This window comes from Anolis carolinensis, chromosome 3 (assembly GCF_035594765.1).
Source record: "Anolis carolinensis isolate JA03-04 chromosome 3, rAnoCar3.1.pri, whole genome shotgun sequence".
Lineage (NCBI taxonomy): Eukaryota > Metazoa > Chordata > Lepidosauria > Squamata > Dactyloidae > Anolis > Anolis carolinensis.
In genome coordinates, this window is record NC_085843.1 from 95,349,535 (window position 1) to 95,366,907 (window position 17,373).

At 40.2% G+C, this 17,373-nt stretch overlaps 1 protein-coding gene across 1 annotated transcript; it reads right to left on the reverse strand.

Annotated features, from left to right (window-relative positions):
* Positions 1-82: 82 nt before the first annotated feature.
* prdx4 (peroxiredoxin 4) lies at positions 83-13,788 on the reverse strand. The gene is made up of 7 exons (XM_003218883.4): positions 13,409-13,788; positions 8,373-8,490; positions 7,031-7,147; positions 6,358-6,480; positions 6,089-6,219; positions 1,701-1,735; positions 83-193 (listed from the first exon to the last, which is right to left on the reverse strand). Exons 1-7 carry the CDS (start codon positions 13,653-13,655, stop codon positions 143-145), a joined length of 822 nt encoding a protein of 273 aa, XP_003218931.1. The 5' UTR covers positions 13,656-13,788; the 3' UTR covers positions 83-142.
* Positions 13,789-17,373: the final 3,585 nt, after the last annotated feature.

The following is a 17,373-nucleotide window of genomic DNA, read 5'->3' on the forward strand; positions in this document are numbered from 1 at the left end:
AATTTGGCATTTGGGACCTTCAAGCTATGTCTGCCTAACATCACCAGCAATCCCCTTTACCACAAACTTGACAGGTAGACAGTTGTCAAAAGTAGCAGAACTTTATTGACAATAGCTTAGTTGTGTTTTTGAAAAATTGTAGTTAGTTCATTTTACCAAAATACTTCAGTTTTCCTGCAGGATCCGGAATTATCTGTAAGGGAACGTGTCATAAAGAAAACCCCATTAGTGCTGCTGTTTTGTGACACATATGCTAAATATACTGAAATGAGGACCATGCTGATCAAGAGGGTTTGGATTAACTACACCCTGAAATTTCCCTTGATTAACATTTGTGCTCAATTAACCAGGACCTGTATACACAAAGCATTTTCTGGTCTGATGATGATTATATTGATAATAACAATAATATTTCATTTATTACCCACTTCTCCTTATAGCTCAAGGTGGGGCACAATATAGTTAATCATAATACCAAAATCCATTCAATAAAAGCACATATTAAAACATAGTCATTTTAAAATGCATGGAACAGAAATTAAAACACAATAAAAAATTCTCACTTATCCAATGTTCTGGATTATCCAAAGCATTTTTGTAGTCAATAATTTCAAAACATCGTGATATTTTGGTGCTAAATTTGTAAATACAGTAATTACAACATAACATTACTGCATATTGAACTACTTTTTCTGTCAAATTTGTTGTATAACATGATGTTTTGGTGCTTAATTTGTAAAATCATAACCTAATTTGATGCTTAATAGGCTTTTCCTTAATCCCTCCTTATTATCCAACATATTCACTTATCCAACGTTCTGCCGGCCCGTTTATGTTGGATAAGTGAGACTCTACTGTACACACAAACTTGAGTATTGACCTTTCCTATGTTAATTTATTCATAAAATTATTTATGAATTATTTTATTTCATCCTGTCTTTCTTTTAAACAAAATAAGAAAAACTCTTCCCAACTTCTATGATATATAATTTTATAGCCACATTACTTCTCTAAGTCTTACTTAAATATGAACAATTAATCACAGATTAGTTGCTGGCATTTTTTTTGTTCCATTTTACTCAAATGTTTTAGGACGACTTAATATTGAGTTCATTGCAATTTGCTATAATTAATGTCTGCTCTTCATAAATCAACTTTACCTTCATAAATCAACTATATAACATGTAGGCTCCTTTCAAAACCTCACAAAAATGAAAGAGTAGTAACTAACATATCCTAGAAAACAAAGGAAAAATATAGAAAAGGTGATGTAAAAGGGAAGGCCTATCCATAACTTTATGTCAGAAATAACTAAAATTAGTGGATGCTATAGAAATTGTATTACTGGCTTCCTAAGGTTTAAGCAGTTACAGACAGTAGAGAAATTACTGCTGTATCTTTTAAGTGAAATATGATGACTTGAGCAGGTGAAAATCATCAGGAGTTTGGGATTGATTCAGGTCCTAAATTCTACAAAGACGAGCAGAACGTGAAGCACATAAAATGTCACAAGAGGTTCAAGCCAAAGTTTCATTTATGTGTAGGACAGTCAAGCTAAATAGGAAGTGGCAGTCACATTGCATGCCTGCTGCTTTTGGCATGCTGATGGTATTCCTTACAATATATAATATAAAGCATTTTTTCAAATGAAAATTAAAAAACAACTGTCTTGAAAACCATACACTTAAATGGCAACTTACTGTTTCGCTGCCAGGCCTCCAACCAGCAGGACAAACTGAGAAAGCAAAGAAAGGAGACATTAATTTGATGTTGGTTTTGTTTTTCATTAAATATCCTATTTATGTTTTGCATATTAGTCCTAATGAAGTTCAAAATCTATCACAAAGATAAGAAAGTAAGATTATGTCCTAAACTCAAAACAAATACAAATTAAAAAGTAATTGAGGGGAAATTTATCTGTAGTGCTTTGTAGGCTCCCAATTGTTTTTAATTATTTTTTCAAGGAAAATGAAATAGCATAGCAGCTTTATCTGGGAAGAATAAATCTAAGAGACTACAATAAAGCCAAAGTGAAAAACTATTGGTAAAATCAATTTCACATTCTTCAATAAGGAGCTGAATTGGTGATGTAAACCATCTTGAAATAAGGAAAGAAAGTTCACAACATGTTTCTCATAGACCACTGTGTGTGTATTCATGTGTCATATTGAGGACCCATCTAAATAGTATCTAAAACACGGGATTTCCTGTGTTAAAAAGGGAGGTGGCTACATATGATGTTAGAGCTAAATGTGAGCTGATTTGCTGCAATAGCAGAAAAACACAGGATAAAAAGTTCCCCTTTTATCCTGATTCCTGCCCAAAAATGTGCACATTCGTATCATTGTATATCCCTGCACTCACCAAAAACATGATTTCCTTCCCTCCCCCTATGGAGTCTGTTCCAGCACATGTCCGCTTTTGAAAAGCCCAAAGCAGCTGATCAGCTGATTGGGCTGTCGAATGGACACACAGTTGATTTAAAGGAAGCACGGATGGACAGCAGTTAGAACTCTGAAATTATTTTAAACTATATATTAAACACTGCTTGAAAAAACAATTAGAGGAAGGGAGAAATCACTCGACTATATGTTGAACCATATATGCACACATGTGAATCTGCTTATATTTATATTAAGATATTTGCATGCGTGCTTGCAGTTCAGTGCATAAAATGAATTTTTTTTAAAAACTTCTGCCTGACGTCCCCCCATTTGCCTTCCATCTTGTTCTGGGAAAGAGACCTGTGAGGGCGGTGGAGAAAGAAATCCGGGGAGCCACAGAGACCTGCTCTCAGATCCTGGGGGTTTTTTTTGTCCCTTCGCTTAAACCCACATTTTCGTGCTTTCTGGAAGCTCCCAGAGTCATAGGATCATAGAATCTGAAGAGACCAAATGGGCCATCCAGTCCAACCCCCTGCCATGCAGGAAAAGTATAATCAAAATACCCCCGAAAGATTATCATCCAGCCTCTCCTTAGAAGCCTCCAAAGAAAGAGCCTCCGCTGTACTCAAGAGGCACATGAATCTATCGTTCTGATTTTTTTTTTTACAAAATAATAACAATTCAAGAATATATTGCAGGTTTTCAAGGTAGCTTTCCTTAACAGACTAGGAAGACTGATTGTCTGATTTTTTAATCAAAGAAAAAAGGGCAGAGCAGTGCATTCTTAATACAGAATTATACTGATAATGACAATGATAACAAGCCACCTGGGAAATAATAGAATAAACTATAGTCATCCCTCTGTATCCATGGATTCTATTGCAGCAAATCAGCTACAAGAATATCTCAGATTATTTCAAGAGAACCCATACAGTGATGGGACTATAGCAGCAGGCCAAAAACTATCTACAGCCTTAGCTAATGCTAAGAAAGACCGTTGGATAGAGCTGCTTGAGAACCTGGACATGTCCAAGAGTAGCCGAAAAGCCTGGCAATTGCTGAGACACCTGGATAGCGACCCTCTGGTCAACCCTGGACACGCGAACGTGACACCAGACCAGATAGCTCACCAGCTAGAATGGGAAAACCAACTGCAGCAGAATAAAGATGAAAATCAACAGGGTGCCAGAACTTGAAACCCACCAGTTGTCTTCTCCTCTAAACCTGAAAGAACTCAGAGAAGCCATCAAGCGATGTAAGACTGGTAAAGCACCTGGCCTAGATGACCTGATGATGGAGCAAATCAAACACTTGGGGGCCAAAGCTGAAAACTGGCTTTTGAAATTCTACAATCAATGCCTGGCACACAAACAGATTCCCAGAGCATGGAGGAAAACTAAGATAATTGCCATCTTAAAACCTGGTAAAGATGCCTCCAATGCCAGGAACTATCGACCAATCTCCCTCTTATGTCATCTATATAAAGTCTATGAGAGGATGCTATTAAATCGACTAGGACCTGTTATCGAACCCAAGCTTATTGCACAACAAGCAGGTTTCAGACCAGGGAAAAACTGTACAGGTCAAATTCTTCATCTGACTGAACATATCGAGGAAGGCTACGAGAAAGGCTGCATCACGGGAACAGTTTTTGTGGACCTTACGGCAGCCTATGACATGGTGCAACATAGAAAAATGCTGCATAAAGTCTACCATATCACCCGGGACTTTAACTTTACAAAAACTGTCCAGACCCTCTTAGAAAACCGCAGCTTCTATGTGGAGTTTCAGGGCCAGAAAAGCAGATGGAGGAGGCAAAAGAATGGTTTACCCCAAGGCAGCGTTCTTGCACCGACCTTATTTAACATCTTCACGAACGATCAGCCACTACCACCACTCACAAAGAGCTTTATATATGCTGATAACCTTGGCCTTACAACACAAGATTTTGAAACAGTTGAAAAGCAACTCACCAATGCCTTGAAAGATCTCTCCAGCTACTACAAAGAGAACCACCTGAAGCCTAACCCTGCCAAGACACAAGTGTGTGCTTTCCACCTACGTAACCGTGAAGCCAACAGGAAACTGAAAGTGACTTGGGAAGGCCAAGAGCTCGAACACTGTTTCCATCCTAAATACCTTGGTGTCACCTTAGACCGAACACTAACATATAGGAAACACTGCATGAACACCAAGCACAAAGTAGCTGCACGCAATAACATCCTGCGGAAACTGACTGGCAGCGCATGGGGAGCAGACCCACAAGTAATAAGAACATCAGCCCTGGCCTTGTCTTTCTCAACTGCAGAGTATGCCTGTCAAGTTTGGCACAAGTCTGCCCATGCAAAGCAGGTGGACATAGCACTGAATGAAACATGCAGAATCATCACGGGATGCCTTAAACCTACACCTGTTGATAAACTCTACAAGTTAGCTGGCATTGCCCCTCCTGACGTGCGACGGGAAGTTGCTGCTAACGGTGAGAGAAAAAAGGTTGAACATTGTGAAAGCCACCCACTGCATGGCTATCACCCTCCTCCCACCAGACTCAAATCAAGGAAGGGCTTCATGAGAACCACCACTCCTCTTGATGTTCCTCCAGCAACAGCAAGGGTGTCTCTCTGGGCAGCTAAACCTGGCAATTCTAACTGGATGGCCTCCCAAGAGGGTCTTCCTCCAGGGGCAAACCAGGAATGGGCAACTTGGAAGTCCCTGAACAGACTCAGAAGTGGAGTGGGCAGATCAAAAGACAACTTGGCAAGGTGGCACTACCTGGAGGAATCCTCCACCTTGTGTGACTGTGGAGCTGAACAAACAACTCAGCATATGTATGCTTGCCCACAATGCCCTGCCTCATGTACGGAGGAGGAGTTGTTTAAAGCTACAGACAATGCGGTTGCTGTGGCCCGCTTTTGGTCCAAAACTATTTAGTTGCTTGTGATTTCTTTTCTTTTCTATTTTATTTCCATTATTTGAAATGCATTTGCTGTACCAATGCTTTTGACACGAAATAAATAAATAAATAAATAATCCATGGATTCTGCATCCATACATTCCACCATGCAGAGCTTGAATGAATGAATGAATGTGTGTGTGTGTGTATATATATATATATAATCAAGCAAATCTTGATTTTGACACTTTATATAATGGACATTTTACTACAGTAGAGTCTCACTTATCCAACACTCGCTTATCCAACATTCTGGATTATCCAACACATTTTTGTAGTCAGTGTTTTCAATACATCATGATATTTTGGTGCTAAATTCATAAATACAGTAATTACTACATAGCATTACTGTGTATTGAACTACTTTTTCTGCCAAATTTGTTGTCTAACATGATGTTTTGGTGCTTAATTTGTAAAATCATAACCTAATTTGATGTTTAATAGGCTTTTCCTTAATGCCTCCTTATTATCCAACATATTCGCTTATCCAACATTCTGCCGGCCCGTTTATGTTGGATAAGTGAAACTCTACTGTATATGATTGTATATAGTGAGACCTGAGCATCTAAAGATTTTTGAATTCATGGGGCAGTCCTGGAACTAAACTGCAGGAGATACCAAGCAACATTCCAAGTTCTGCTGCAGTTTCAGAGCTGCTGAATCTTCAAGCTGTGAAAATTTAATGTAAATACAGGATACAACTCCAAGTCTAATAATTCTCATTGTCAAAAATATTTAAGAGTAGAAATACCTTCTCCATGTTTATCGGTGTACTGGAATGCTTGTACTAGACGAATAGTTTCATCCACAGATCTTCCAACAGGAAGGTCATTCATTGTTATTTGTCGAAGAATTTTTTTGTCATCAATAATGAACAAGCCTCTGTGAAAACATGAAAAGTACAAGAAAGAATGTCAGCATATTCACTCAAAACATATAATGGAACAATAATGGAAACAATCCTTTCATCCCCCAATATTTGCACCAGCAGGAGTAACAAGTGAACAGTTGACATTATACCTAAGAGCATGTCCTTGGTCCTCTAGATAAACACCATAATCCTTTGAAATCTGGTGTGTCAAATCAGAAAGAAGTGGTATCTTCACAGGTCCAAGTCCTCCTTGTTTCCGTTGTGTATTGATCCTATTGAAGTAAAGATTACCAAGTACTTCAGGTAGAATTATTTCATACTTTTAAAATCTATGCATTGAATCTGATCCACAAGCCATTTTTTGCCCACAGCATATTTCTGTTCCATTAGATTAAAATAAATAAAATATACAAAAAAAGTTGACATGTGGGATTACTGTATTGTTATTGACTTGTGTGGCTTCTACAAAGTATATTTTATCGGCTATCGTACTTAACATCACATATGATTCTCCGCCACTTTAGGCATTCCTATACCAGAGTTACAAATGTAAATACCAAAAATAACTACTTTCCCCCCAATACCTAGTTCCGTATTATCAGGTAGTGAATTCAACAGTCATTATGTTCCTCATTCCACTGAGATTGTCTATGAATGGACACCTAATGTTATGCAATAGATACTGCAAACAGCAGCACTTAGACAGGATGAACTGGATTAGGTGCTAGGTTCTCCAAGATTTCTTGAAACAAAACTTCTGATTGGCACATTAAACTCCCACAGCCAATCAGCAATTACTTGCATTGAAATAAAAAGACATACCATGCTAGATGAGTGAACTGCGAATCTACAGAGCAAGCTACTACTTCAGCATTTACTGCTCTGAATTCCTCAATTCTGTCACTGAAGGCAATTATCTCCGTTGGACACACAAATGTGCTAAATTAAAACAAAACATAAGATTATAGCGTAAATTTCAAAGAGCTAAAACAATAGTCTGTTACATCTCTAAAGCACAGATGAACTGATATTCTGATGATGGAGTGATTTCTGCAAATTTTGGACAATTTTAAAAGATGTTGACGTACTATCCATAAAGGAATTTCTGAGGCATGCAAAATCAGTTTCTTTTCTTTTTTTGTAAATTTAAAAACAGTCCCTCCCAAAAAACCCGATGAGTACAGAACAACCATTGTACATTGAAGAAACTAGTTGTTGGGGGAAGAGGGTAACTTGTCTTGTTTGAGCCTTTAGTATCTCAAAACTACGTTTTCTTCCTCAATCCTCCTACCACTGTGCCACATAATGATTAAGGTTAGAACTGATTATCAGCACCAAAAGAATAGACATATGGAAGGGTTCATCTACAGAGTGGGAGAGCAATGAGCACAGATGCTTGTTAGGCCTGTTTGGTTTTTTACCCTCTTGATACCCAGTTGTTTATCTTATTCAAATCCCCCGGGCAAGCAAAAAACATGTTTGAGAGTAATCATGTTTTGCTGCAGATTGTCCAGGCACAGAACCACATACATTTCTATTTCAAGAAGTGGTCATAACAACTAATCTTATGTTTTCAAAGTATTTACCACAACTTGCTTTGCTGATAGACTCTGAAGGCTATCAATTATCACTCCAAGCATATTGAAAATAATTTATTGTATGATGTTCAAAAACGTAAGTCTTAAAAGAAGCTGAAAATGTTTCCTTTTGATTTGGAATGCTAGGTAACAAATGCCATTTTTCACTGATGAAAGTGTTGAATTGGGAGAGATCTCCCTTTCCTCCCAACACCCCTCAAAACAGGTGGAAAATTTGGAAACCCTCTGGACCTGGGTTTGGTGCAACTTCAAAGGGTTGCTACAGGGATAAGAGGTAAACTATTACACTGGTGATAAGCAATATCTTGACACTGGATGTAGATAAGTACTCAAATTTCATTTTCCCAGCTCAGAAGCACACATATGTTGCAACCACAGTTATAAGATTTAAAGCATAATTTGTAAGACCTCAATGCCCCCTACTGTTTATATTTCCAACATGTAAATAATAAAGATTATAAATCTAGAAATTCCCTCCCAAATGTGGCAACAACACTTCCTACAGTCCCTTTTGGATAACAGAAATCCTATTTCAAAAACATCTTAATTTTAATAATTTTGCTTACAAGTCAAGAGGGTAAAAGAAGAAAACAAGGTATTTCCCTTCATAATCTGACAATTTCAGTTCTTTAAACTCCCCATTGATGACAGCTGTTCCTTCCCATTCAGGTGCTGGTTTAGAAACTATGAATAAAATAAGATACAATCAATTATAATACAAATATAACAACAACATTTTACACAAAAAACCCCCAAAATACATCTGGGAATAATGGGGACTGCAATCCAAAAGCACTTGTGGTTCTGAGGTTGGGGAAACATAAAAGGACATCTTAAAGTCAGACGTGTTATTGACAAGCCTTGTATCTAAATTCAAACCCCACTCTCCCGACTAAACAGAACAAACTGCAGCCTTCCAGATGTTACTGTATTTCCCATCAGCTCTAGTCATGTTGTCTTTTGTTGTTTATTCATTCAGTCACTTCCGACTCTTCATGACCTCATGGACCAGCACACAACAGAGCTCCCTGTCGGCGTTGCCACCCCCAGCTCCTTCAAGGACAAGCCAGTCACTTCAAGGATACCATCCATCCATCTTGCCCTTGGTCTGTCCCTCTTTCTTTTTCCTTCCATTTTCCCCAGCATTATTATCTTCTCTAAGCTTTTTTGTCTTCTCATTATGTGGTAATGGCAACCCACCCCAGTATTCTTGCCATGAAAACTAAATGGATCAGTACAACCAGAGACATGATGACTAATGATGTTGAATGCAAGAGGTGTAGTCCAGCAACAGAAAGTCTACATAAAACGGCATGGCAGGCCATGTTTAACATGAAAGTCTTGTGTTTGATCCATATGCCCTAAGATGAAACTATCAGAAAAAGTATGTATATCTAATTGAACTATATTGTTAGAAATATCTTGGTGCAACATATATACTTATTAAGAAGGCACATTGAGTTCAAAAGGAATATGCATGAGGGCAACATGCTTATTGAATCAGTCTATGTGTATCTGATATAGCAGTAGCTGTATGAATATATCTGTTCTGTATCTGCCCTTTTAAATTATTTTCTAAGTCTTCCAACATCCTGTCACCACTGCCAATATCTCAGGCCCGCCTTGTGGGAACAAGGGAGAGGGCCTTCTCTGCTGTGGCCCCCTAATTGTGGAACTCATTGCCCGGTGAGATTAGGCAAGCCCCCACACTAGCAGCCTTTAAGAAAGACCTGAAGACATGGCTCTTCCGTTGTGCCTTTGGAGAGTAATCACTACATACATCCCTTTTGCTGCTCTCCTTCAATATTTGTCCTCCAGATCGCACCGCCACTTTATGACTCTGTCCTCTGTGGTTTTTACTCCTACTTCCTTTCTCACCTCAAGTTTTAATCTAGTGTTCATGTGGCCCGCCCTTGGTTTTATTGTTGTTTTGATCTTGTTTAATGTAGTGTATATTTTCTTTTATTGTGTTGTTTAATGTGCTATGATTTGTTGTTCTATTATATTTTGTTATATTGTATTGTTCTGGGCAGGGCCCCATATAAGCCGCCCCGAGTCCCCGTTGGGGAGATGGTGGCGGGGTATAAATAAAGTTTATTATTTATTATTATTATTACCACATAAAAATGAATCTTGATGCAGGTTACAATTGAAATTGACAGCTTTTGTCTATGGTCTAATAATGTAAAGGTTAGGTGATGGTTTCCCCCTGACATTAAGTCTAGTTGTGTCCGACTCTGGGGGTTAGTGCTCATCTCCATTCCTAAGCCGAAGAGCTGGCATTGTCCGTAGACACCTCCAAGATCAAGTGGCCGGCATGACTGCATGGTGCACCATTACCTTCCTGCCTGCTAGGTTGGCAGAAGCTGGTGCTAACAGCAAGTGCTCACCCCACTCCCTGGATTTCAAGTTGACCTTTTGGTCAGCAAGTTCAGCAGCTCAGTGGTTTAACCTGCTGCGCCACTGGGGGCTCCAATAATTTGAGTGTCTAATAATGTAGACACTCAAAAAGGGAATTAACATGAAGACAACACTTCTATTGCTAATTCTGCTGCTTTCTCAACCAAATTCTTGGCAGTAGCTGATGTTATTTGCATTACCTTCCCTAGCAATTTTTACAAATTAAAAATCTAGTACCATTGTCCCTCAAAAGACAGGAAAAGTTTCTAGAAATACAGTAGTGTACTGTATATTCATTCACTGTGGTAATAAGTAGCACAACATGTATTTTGTCCACTTCAAAATGCCTTCTTGCGCTAACACATTTTCTAGTCACTAAAAGAAGTGTTTTCCATCGAGTCTTCTGAACAAGCTGTCTCCTCTCTCTGCACTTTTGAACTAGTCAGCTTTGCATGACGTGTCCTTTTCCAAAAGTTCTTATCAACGTAGGCAAAGGAAAGCAAATACTTGGAACAAAGAAGATGGGGCTGCTACTGGTCGCTTCCACCCCACTATTGCTGGAGGAGGGGGAAGAGAAAGGCTTTTTAATGCTTGTTTTTTAAAATTTTCAGACTGATTAACTTTTTTGGCTTTTCTTTGCAGCTCTTTTTAAAAAGGGGAACTCACAAAGCCACATGCAAATAGCCTGTGGTAATGTATACAAAATAGATTTATGGTGACACAAATTACTTCTGGGTATTGCCTAAGAAAAAACCCTGTGGAATTCATGAGGCCACCAAAAACAGAAAGGCATCATGAAGGCACACACAAAAGAAGGCAGGACAATTTCTGCCACAAGAGATCTGTCTGTTAGTCATTTTAGTCTCTGTGCAAGCCTGTATTTTTTGCAATTGAGCAACACAGCACCATCTCTTGGAATCCAAAGAACAAGTTTGTGCACACTGCTTTGCTGCCTCCTCAGAATGTCTCCAAAACCCTTATTAGGGACACGTCCGCACATTTCCAGAGGGTTTTCCACTCATTTTCTCCTGCCCAGCAAAGGAACAAAAAGGTCTGAAGGCGCTTATACGCTGCCAAATTAATGCAGTTGGACACCTTTTTAACTGCTTAGTACTGTGGCATTCTGGGATTGTAATTTGGTGAGGTACCAGCATCCTTTGGTAGACCTTGTAAAACTACAAATCCTATGATTCCATAGCACTGGGCCATGGCAATTAAAGTGGTGCAATTTGGCATGAAATGTGCACCCTGAGTTGTAAGAGAACTCATTACTAGTGTGTGGGCCAAAAGTCACAAAGGGTCCCAATATTAAATAACTTCTTTATGCTTTGTTTTCATATTCACAATACCATACCATCATATACAATAGGAAATAAAATTACATTACATAATGTGTAAAATATTTCCAAAGGAAACTTCCAAAAAGACACCTTTGAAAGAATAAAATTTAAAAGAAAAAACTAGGAGGTGCTGTGTGGTGTTTAAAGCATTTCAATAGTTTTAATGGTTTTATGTAATTTTTAATTATTTTAATAGCCGGGGGGGGGGGGGGGCTGTGTAGTGTTTAAAGACTTGAATTGCCTTAATGGTGTTATGTGATTTTAAACTATTTTAATAGTTCCGTGTTTAATTCTGTTTTCATGTTTATATCTTGTAAGGTTTAAATTATATTGTTTTTAGTGTTGTTAGCCGCTTTGAGTCCCCCGCAGGAGAGGAAAGCAGGATATAAATTGTTATTATTGTTTATTATTATTATTATTGGCTCATCCTGTATTGATGCTGAGTTATGAGAGGACCTATTGCTATTAATACTAGCACAAGGGCCCAGTATAAATACTGAGTTGTGAGTGGACTTATGGCTCTTTGTGAGAGGGCTCTGCTATTAATACTAACAAAAGGGCCCAGTATTAATACTGAGTTCTAAGAGGATGCGATACTGTTTCATTATACGGGCAGATGCCTTAATACTATTAATGCTAACACAAGGGCCCAGTATTAATAACTGAGTTGTGAGAAGACTTATTGCTATTAATGCTAACACAAGAGCTCAGTATTAATACTGAGTTGTAAGAGGACTTATGGCTATTTGTGAGGGTTGTGCTATTAATACTAACACAAGGGCCCAGTATTAATACTAATACTAAATGCTATTAATACTGGGGCCCAGTATCAATAATATTATTAATGCTTGCACAAAACCCCAGTATTGATATTATGCTGAGAGAGGACATGCTATTAATACTAGCACAAGGGCCTAGTATTGATACTGAGTTGAGAGAGGATTTAATGCAATTAGTACTAGAGCCCAGTATTAACACTGAGATGTGAGAAAACTTAATGCTATTAATGCTAGCACAAGGCTGCAGTATTGATACCGAGTTGAGTTTTGCTATTAATACTAACACAAAGGCCCGGTATCGATACTGAGCTGTGAGAAGACTTATGCTATTGATACTAGCACAAGGGCCCAGTATTGATACTGTGTTGAGAGAGTATTAAATGCAATTAGTACTAGAGCCTAGTATTAACACTGAGATGTGAGAAAACTTAATGCTATTAATGCTAGCACAAAGGTGCAGTATTGATACCGAGTTTTGCTATTAATACTAACACAAAGGCCCAGTATTGATACTGAGCCGTGAGAAGACTTATGCTATTGATACTAGCACAAGGGCCAAGTATTGATACTGAGTTGAGAGAGAACTAAATGCTATTAATATGAGCACAAGGGCCCAATATTAATATTGAGATGGAAGAAGACTTAATGCTATTAATGCTAGCACAAGGGCTCAGTATTAATACTGAGTTGAGAGCGGGCTTTGTTTTTAATACTAGTACAAGGCCCCAGCATTAATACTGAGATGTGAGAAGAATTATTGCTATTAATACGAACACAAGGGCCCAGTATTGATACTGAGTTGAGAGAGGGCTTTGCTATTAATACTGACACAAGGACCCAGTATTAATAGTGAGTTCTGTGCGGGCTTATGGCTATTGATGAGAGGGCTTTGCTATTACTACTAACACATGGGCCCAGTATTGATACTGAGTTTTGAGAGTACAGTACTCGTTACTGCTAACACAAGAGGAAAGCAGCGGCTCTGCCCCAACTGAGGAAAGGACGGGGGGGGGGAGGAAGGGTCTGGGCGGGAAAGGCACAACTGGCGCTCCCTCCCTCCGCGGGGTCTCCATGGCAACCTACTCTTGGCCTTGCTGAGGTGCAGAGAGTGGTCCGTGACGTGGGCCCTCCCCGCCTCGCCTGGGTACACCTCTCCTCCGGCGTAGTAGTGGCACTTCTCGTCGCCCCAGCCCTGGCCGGCCTCCGCCTCATCCGGCACCGAGATCATGGCCAGCAGCAGCAAAGCCAGCCGACCGACAGCGGGCAACGGTCGCCTCTGGGTCGCCAACCGTCTCCGAGCCGCGCGGCAGACGCTCGCTCGAGGCTCCATGGCCGCCTCGGGAATGGTTCGTGCGGCGCGGGAAGGAAGACAGCTGCAGGCCCCGCAGGGAAGGGGGAGGGGGAGGCCGAGGAGAAGGCCGCCCAGGCGGGGGCGGAACCCAAGACCGTCCCCTTGACAGAGGGAGGGAGGGACGGACGCAGGGGCCTCCCCGCCCTCCTCCTCCTCCGCCCTCCTCTACTGTATTCCACGCAGCTGTGGACAAGTCTACATAGGGACCACCAAGCGCAGCATTGCCCAAACACGAATCAAGGAGCATGAAAGGCACTGCAGACTAGCTCAACCAGAGAAGTCAGCCATAGCAGAGCATTTGAGGAACCAACCTGGACACAGTATATTATTTGAGAACACAGAAATGCTGGACCACTCACAACCACCATGTCGGACTACACAGAGAAGCCATTGAAATCCACAAGCATGTGGACCATTTCAACAGAAAGGAGGAAACCATGACAATGAACAAAATCTGGCAACCAGTATTTAAAAACTAACATCAGAACAGTAAATAAAGAGCAAGACTAAGAAAAAAGAGGAATTCCAGACATGAATAAATCAGGGCCAGCTAACCTCCCAACAAAGGATTCCCCCGGGCAGTAAATTGCCAGACATTGAAGCTGAAAGGCTATTCAGTGCTAATCAAGGTGGCCAGTTGCAACATTCACACCTGTCTCAAATGGACAAGAGTTCTTTCTCCCACCCAAACATTCCATAGGTATATAAACCCCACTTGCACAGTTTCCAACAGACCTCACAACCTCTGAGGATGCTTGCTATATATGCAGGCAAAACATCAGGAGAAAATGCTCCTGGAACATGGTCATACAGCCCAGGAAACACAGCAACCCAGTGATTCTGACCACAAAAGCCTTCGACAACACATATTTTAGGTTCAGTTGTGCTTCAAATGTTTAAGGCCAGAAATGTTTGGGATTTCAGTTTTGGAATAGTTGCATTATACCAGGCATGGGCAAACTTAGGCTCTCCAGGTGTTTTGGACTTCAACTCCCACAATTCCTAACAGCCTACCGGTAGGCTGTTAAGAATTGTGGGAGTTGAAGTCCAAAACTCATGGAAGGCTGAAAGTTTGCCAATGCCTGATCTACAGGGTAGAATTAATGTAATTTGACACCACTTCTACTGCCATAGATCAAAGTATGAAATCATGGGAGGTGTAGTTTGGGGAGGCATTAGCACTCTGGCAGAAAAGGCTTGTAAAACTGCAACCCATCTTCCCTGCACAGTTAATTAGAAATCCTGTGATTCTATAGCGTCGAGCCCTCTAATTCCTATGTAATGTTCTCTTTCTTTCAGATCTTGAAGTGCCAGTAAATCCAGTTATTTCTATAGTTGATCCTTCTATCATTTGTTGCTTTGACTTGATCACTCAGACAATCATATTTCTTTTCAACTTTTCCCACTTGATCAGTAATCAATTTTAAATCCATTCTCACTTCTTTCAAAGCATCCTTCACTTCAGCCCAGTCTTGTAGTGGCCGCGGTGGCGCAATGGGTTAAACCCTTGTGCCGACTGAACTGTTGAACTGAAAGCTGGCGGTGGCCCTTGCTTCCCGTGCGGGGACATGAGAGAAGCCTCCCAGCAGGATGGTAACACATCCAGGTGCCCCCTGTGCAACGTCTTTGTAGACGGCTGATTCTATTACACCAGAAGCTGATGATTTGCAGACTTCTCAATTTGCTTTCTGACATGACAAAAAAAAGCCCAGTCTTGTCAGAAATCTTTGGATTTCAAAAAAGCATGAATGGAGGACTAAAGGAAGAAATGTGCCAAGAGGAAGCAAACCTTTGTGGGAATCACCTTTCATCTGGAAATCTCTGCAAAATACCATATTGTTTAACACAGCATCCCCACCCCGATGATTTATAGTTCAGCAAGGGCCCCATAATAAAATGAATTATTTTCCCTTCCTACTCAGCTAAACTGCTGTGACTCTGGCCAAAATCAAGACCGGCAGACAAATCAGCAACCACAACCCTCCCTTAAAAGTTCATTTTTATTTTCTATGCTTTTTATTTTTAATCTGCAGATATGCACTGATATGTATCAGCACATATACAGAGCAGACCGGCAACAGCAACTTCTCCTGAAAGACTCTGTTGTTCCTAACTCTTCAAAAAGATATATATTTGTTTATAACTTTTTATCCACTTTCTATCCTTTGCTCCCTGTCCTGTTCCTATATGTATCAAGTATATGTATCAGCTTTATGATTTCGGCAAAAGCAAGCTGCAGGGGGCTTCGCCTTCATGCTGACCCCACTCAGGAATTTCCTGGACAGATGGGGCTGGGCATGTTCCCTGGTTGCCCCAGACAAAGGTGACAATTGGGACCCATTGTGTGCACATGTGAATCAACAGATGGTTTCCGCTCCCGATCTGATAAGCAGCAGCTGATATTTGTTCAATTAAATGCCCCACTTGATCTAAGAGATCACCAATCATAAAGATAAGGATTCATAATATACATCCAAGTCTGGGCCCTGTTTGGAGAGATCACCACCTGAACTATTATACTATTCTGAAGCCCTCTAAGCTCTCCAAATATGATCACATGAACTTCCTGGGGTCGTCTCCTCCCAAAAGGGCACCCCCACAGCGGATTAAAATGTCAGAAACTAACTATGGCCATCCCTTCCCATCTGGGAGAGAATCCCTGCCTGGAACCAGTGACATCAGCGGAGTCCAGCCAATCAAAGAGCAGACCCAGTCTGGCTCCTCCTCTCAGTCAATCTAGAGAGGGAGCGGGAAGCTTGAATGGAAACTGAACTGCTTAAAAATCTAAGCTGTCTATTCATGTTTATGTTCATACATTTTGGCATTAGCCATACATGCATCCTTTCTGGCCAGATAGAATAAACCTCGGTCGCTTGTCTTCACTCTGGTGAGTGTGTTCTCTAATTGGAAACTTTGGGCTGGTAGTGTAATGCTTATCAGGTATGGACACTCCAAATCTACAGTCCATAGCTCTAAATTTGACTTCAACCATATGGATCCAGTATAGGCCTCTACAGTTACTTATGGACCCACCACCAAGTTTCTATCCTTGGAAGACCATAATACTTTCTATAGTGATCACCTATAGGAAGCTAAATGTTAGTTCTCGGTTCCAAACAAATTCAATCACAACAAACCCCAGTAATTTCAAAGACAGATTCATATTTATACTGATACTAATTACCATATATGCCAAAATAATTATTTACAAAGATTTCAAAAATGGTAAATAAATCTGATTAGAATATGAATTTAAAACAAAAACACATTCAATTTTAAAAATACAGCACACTCATTGTATAGTTTTCTGTCCCAATCAAAGGCTGAAGGCATATCTAATTGAAAAGACATTTGCCTGCTGGGGATAAGAAAGGAGACCAATAAAATCTTCCTTGGAAATGAGTATAGTCTAGGAGCAGTCACAAAGAAGAGTCTCTCCCATGTTCTTACCAGACTAGGTTGAGCAGTGGTTCTCAACCTGGAGTCCTCATATGTTTTTGACCTTCAACTCCCAGAAATCCTAACAGCTGGTAAACTGGCTAGGATTTCAGGGAGTTGTAGGCCAAAAACACCTGAGGACCGCAGGTTGAGAACCACTGAGGTAGAGGGTGAAAGCTCTACTTTGTATATCATAAGATTTGGGCATGTCTATTTTAACGTCTACAAACCTTAGGATCCCATCAAGTGTGCTAATCAT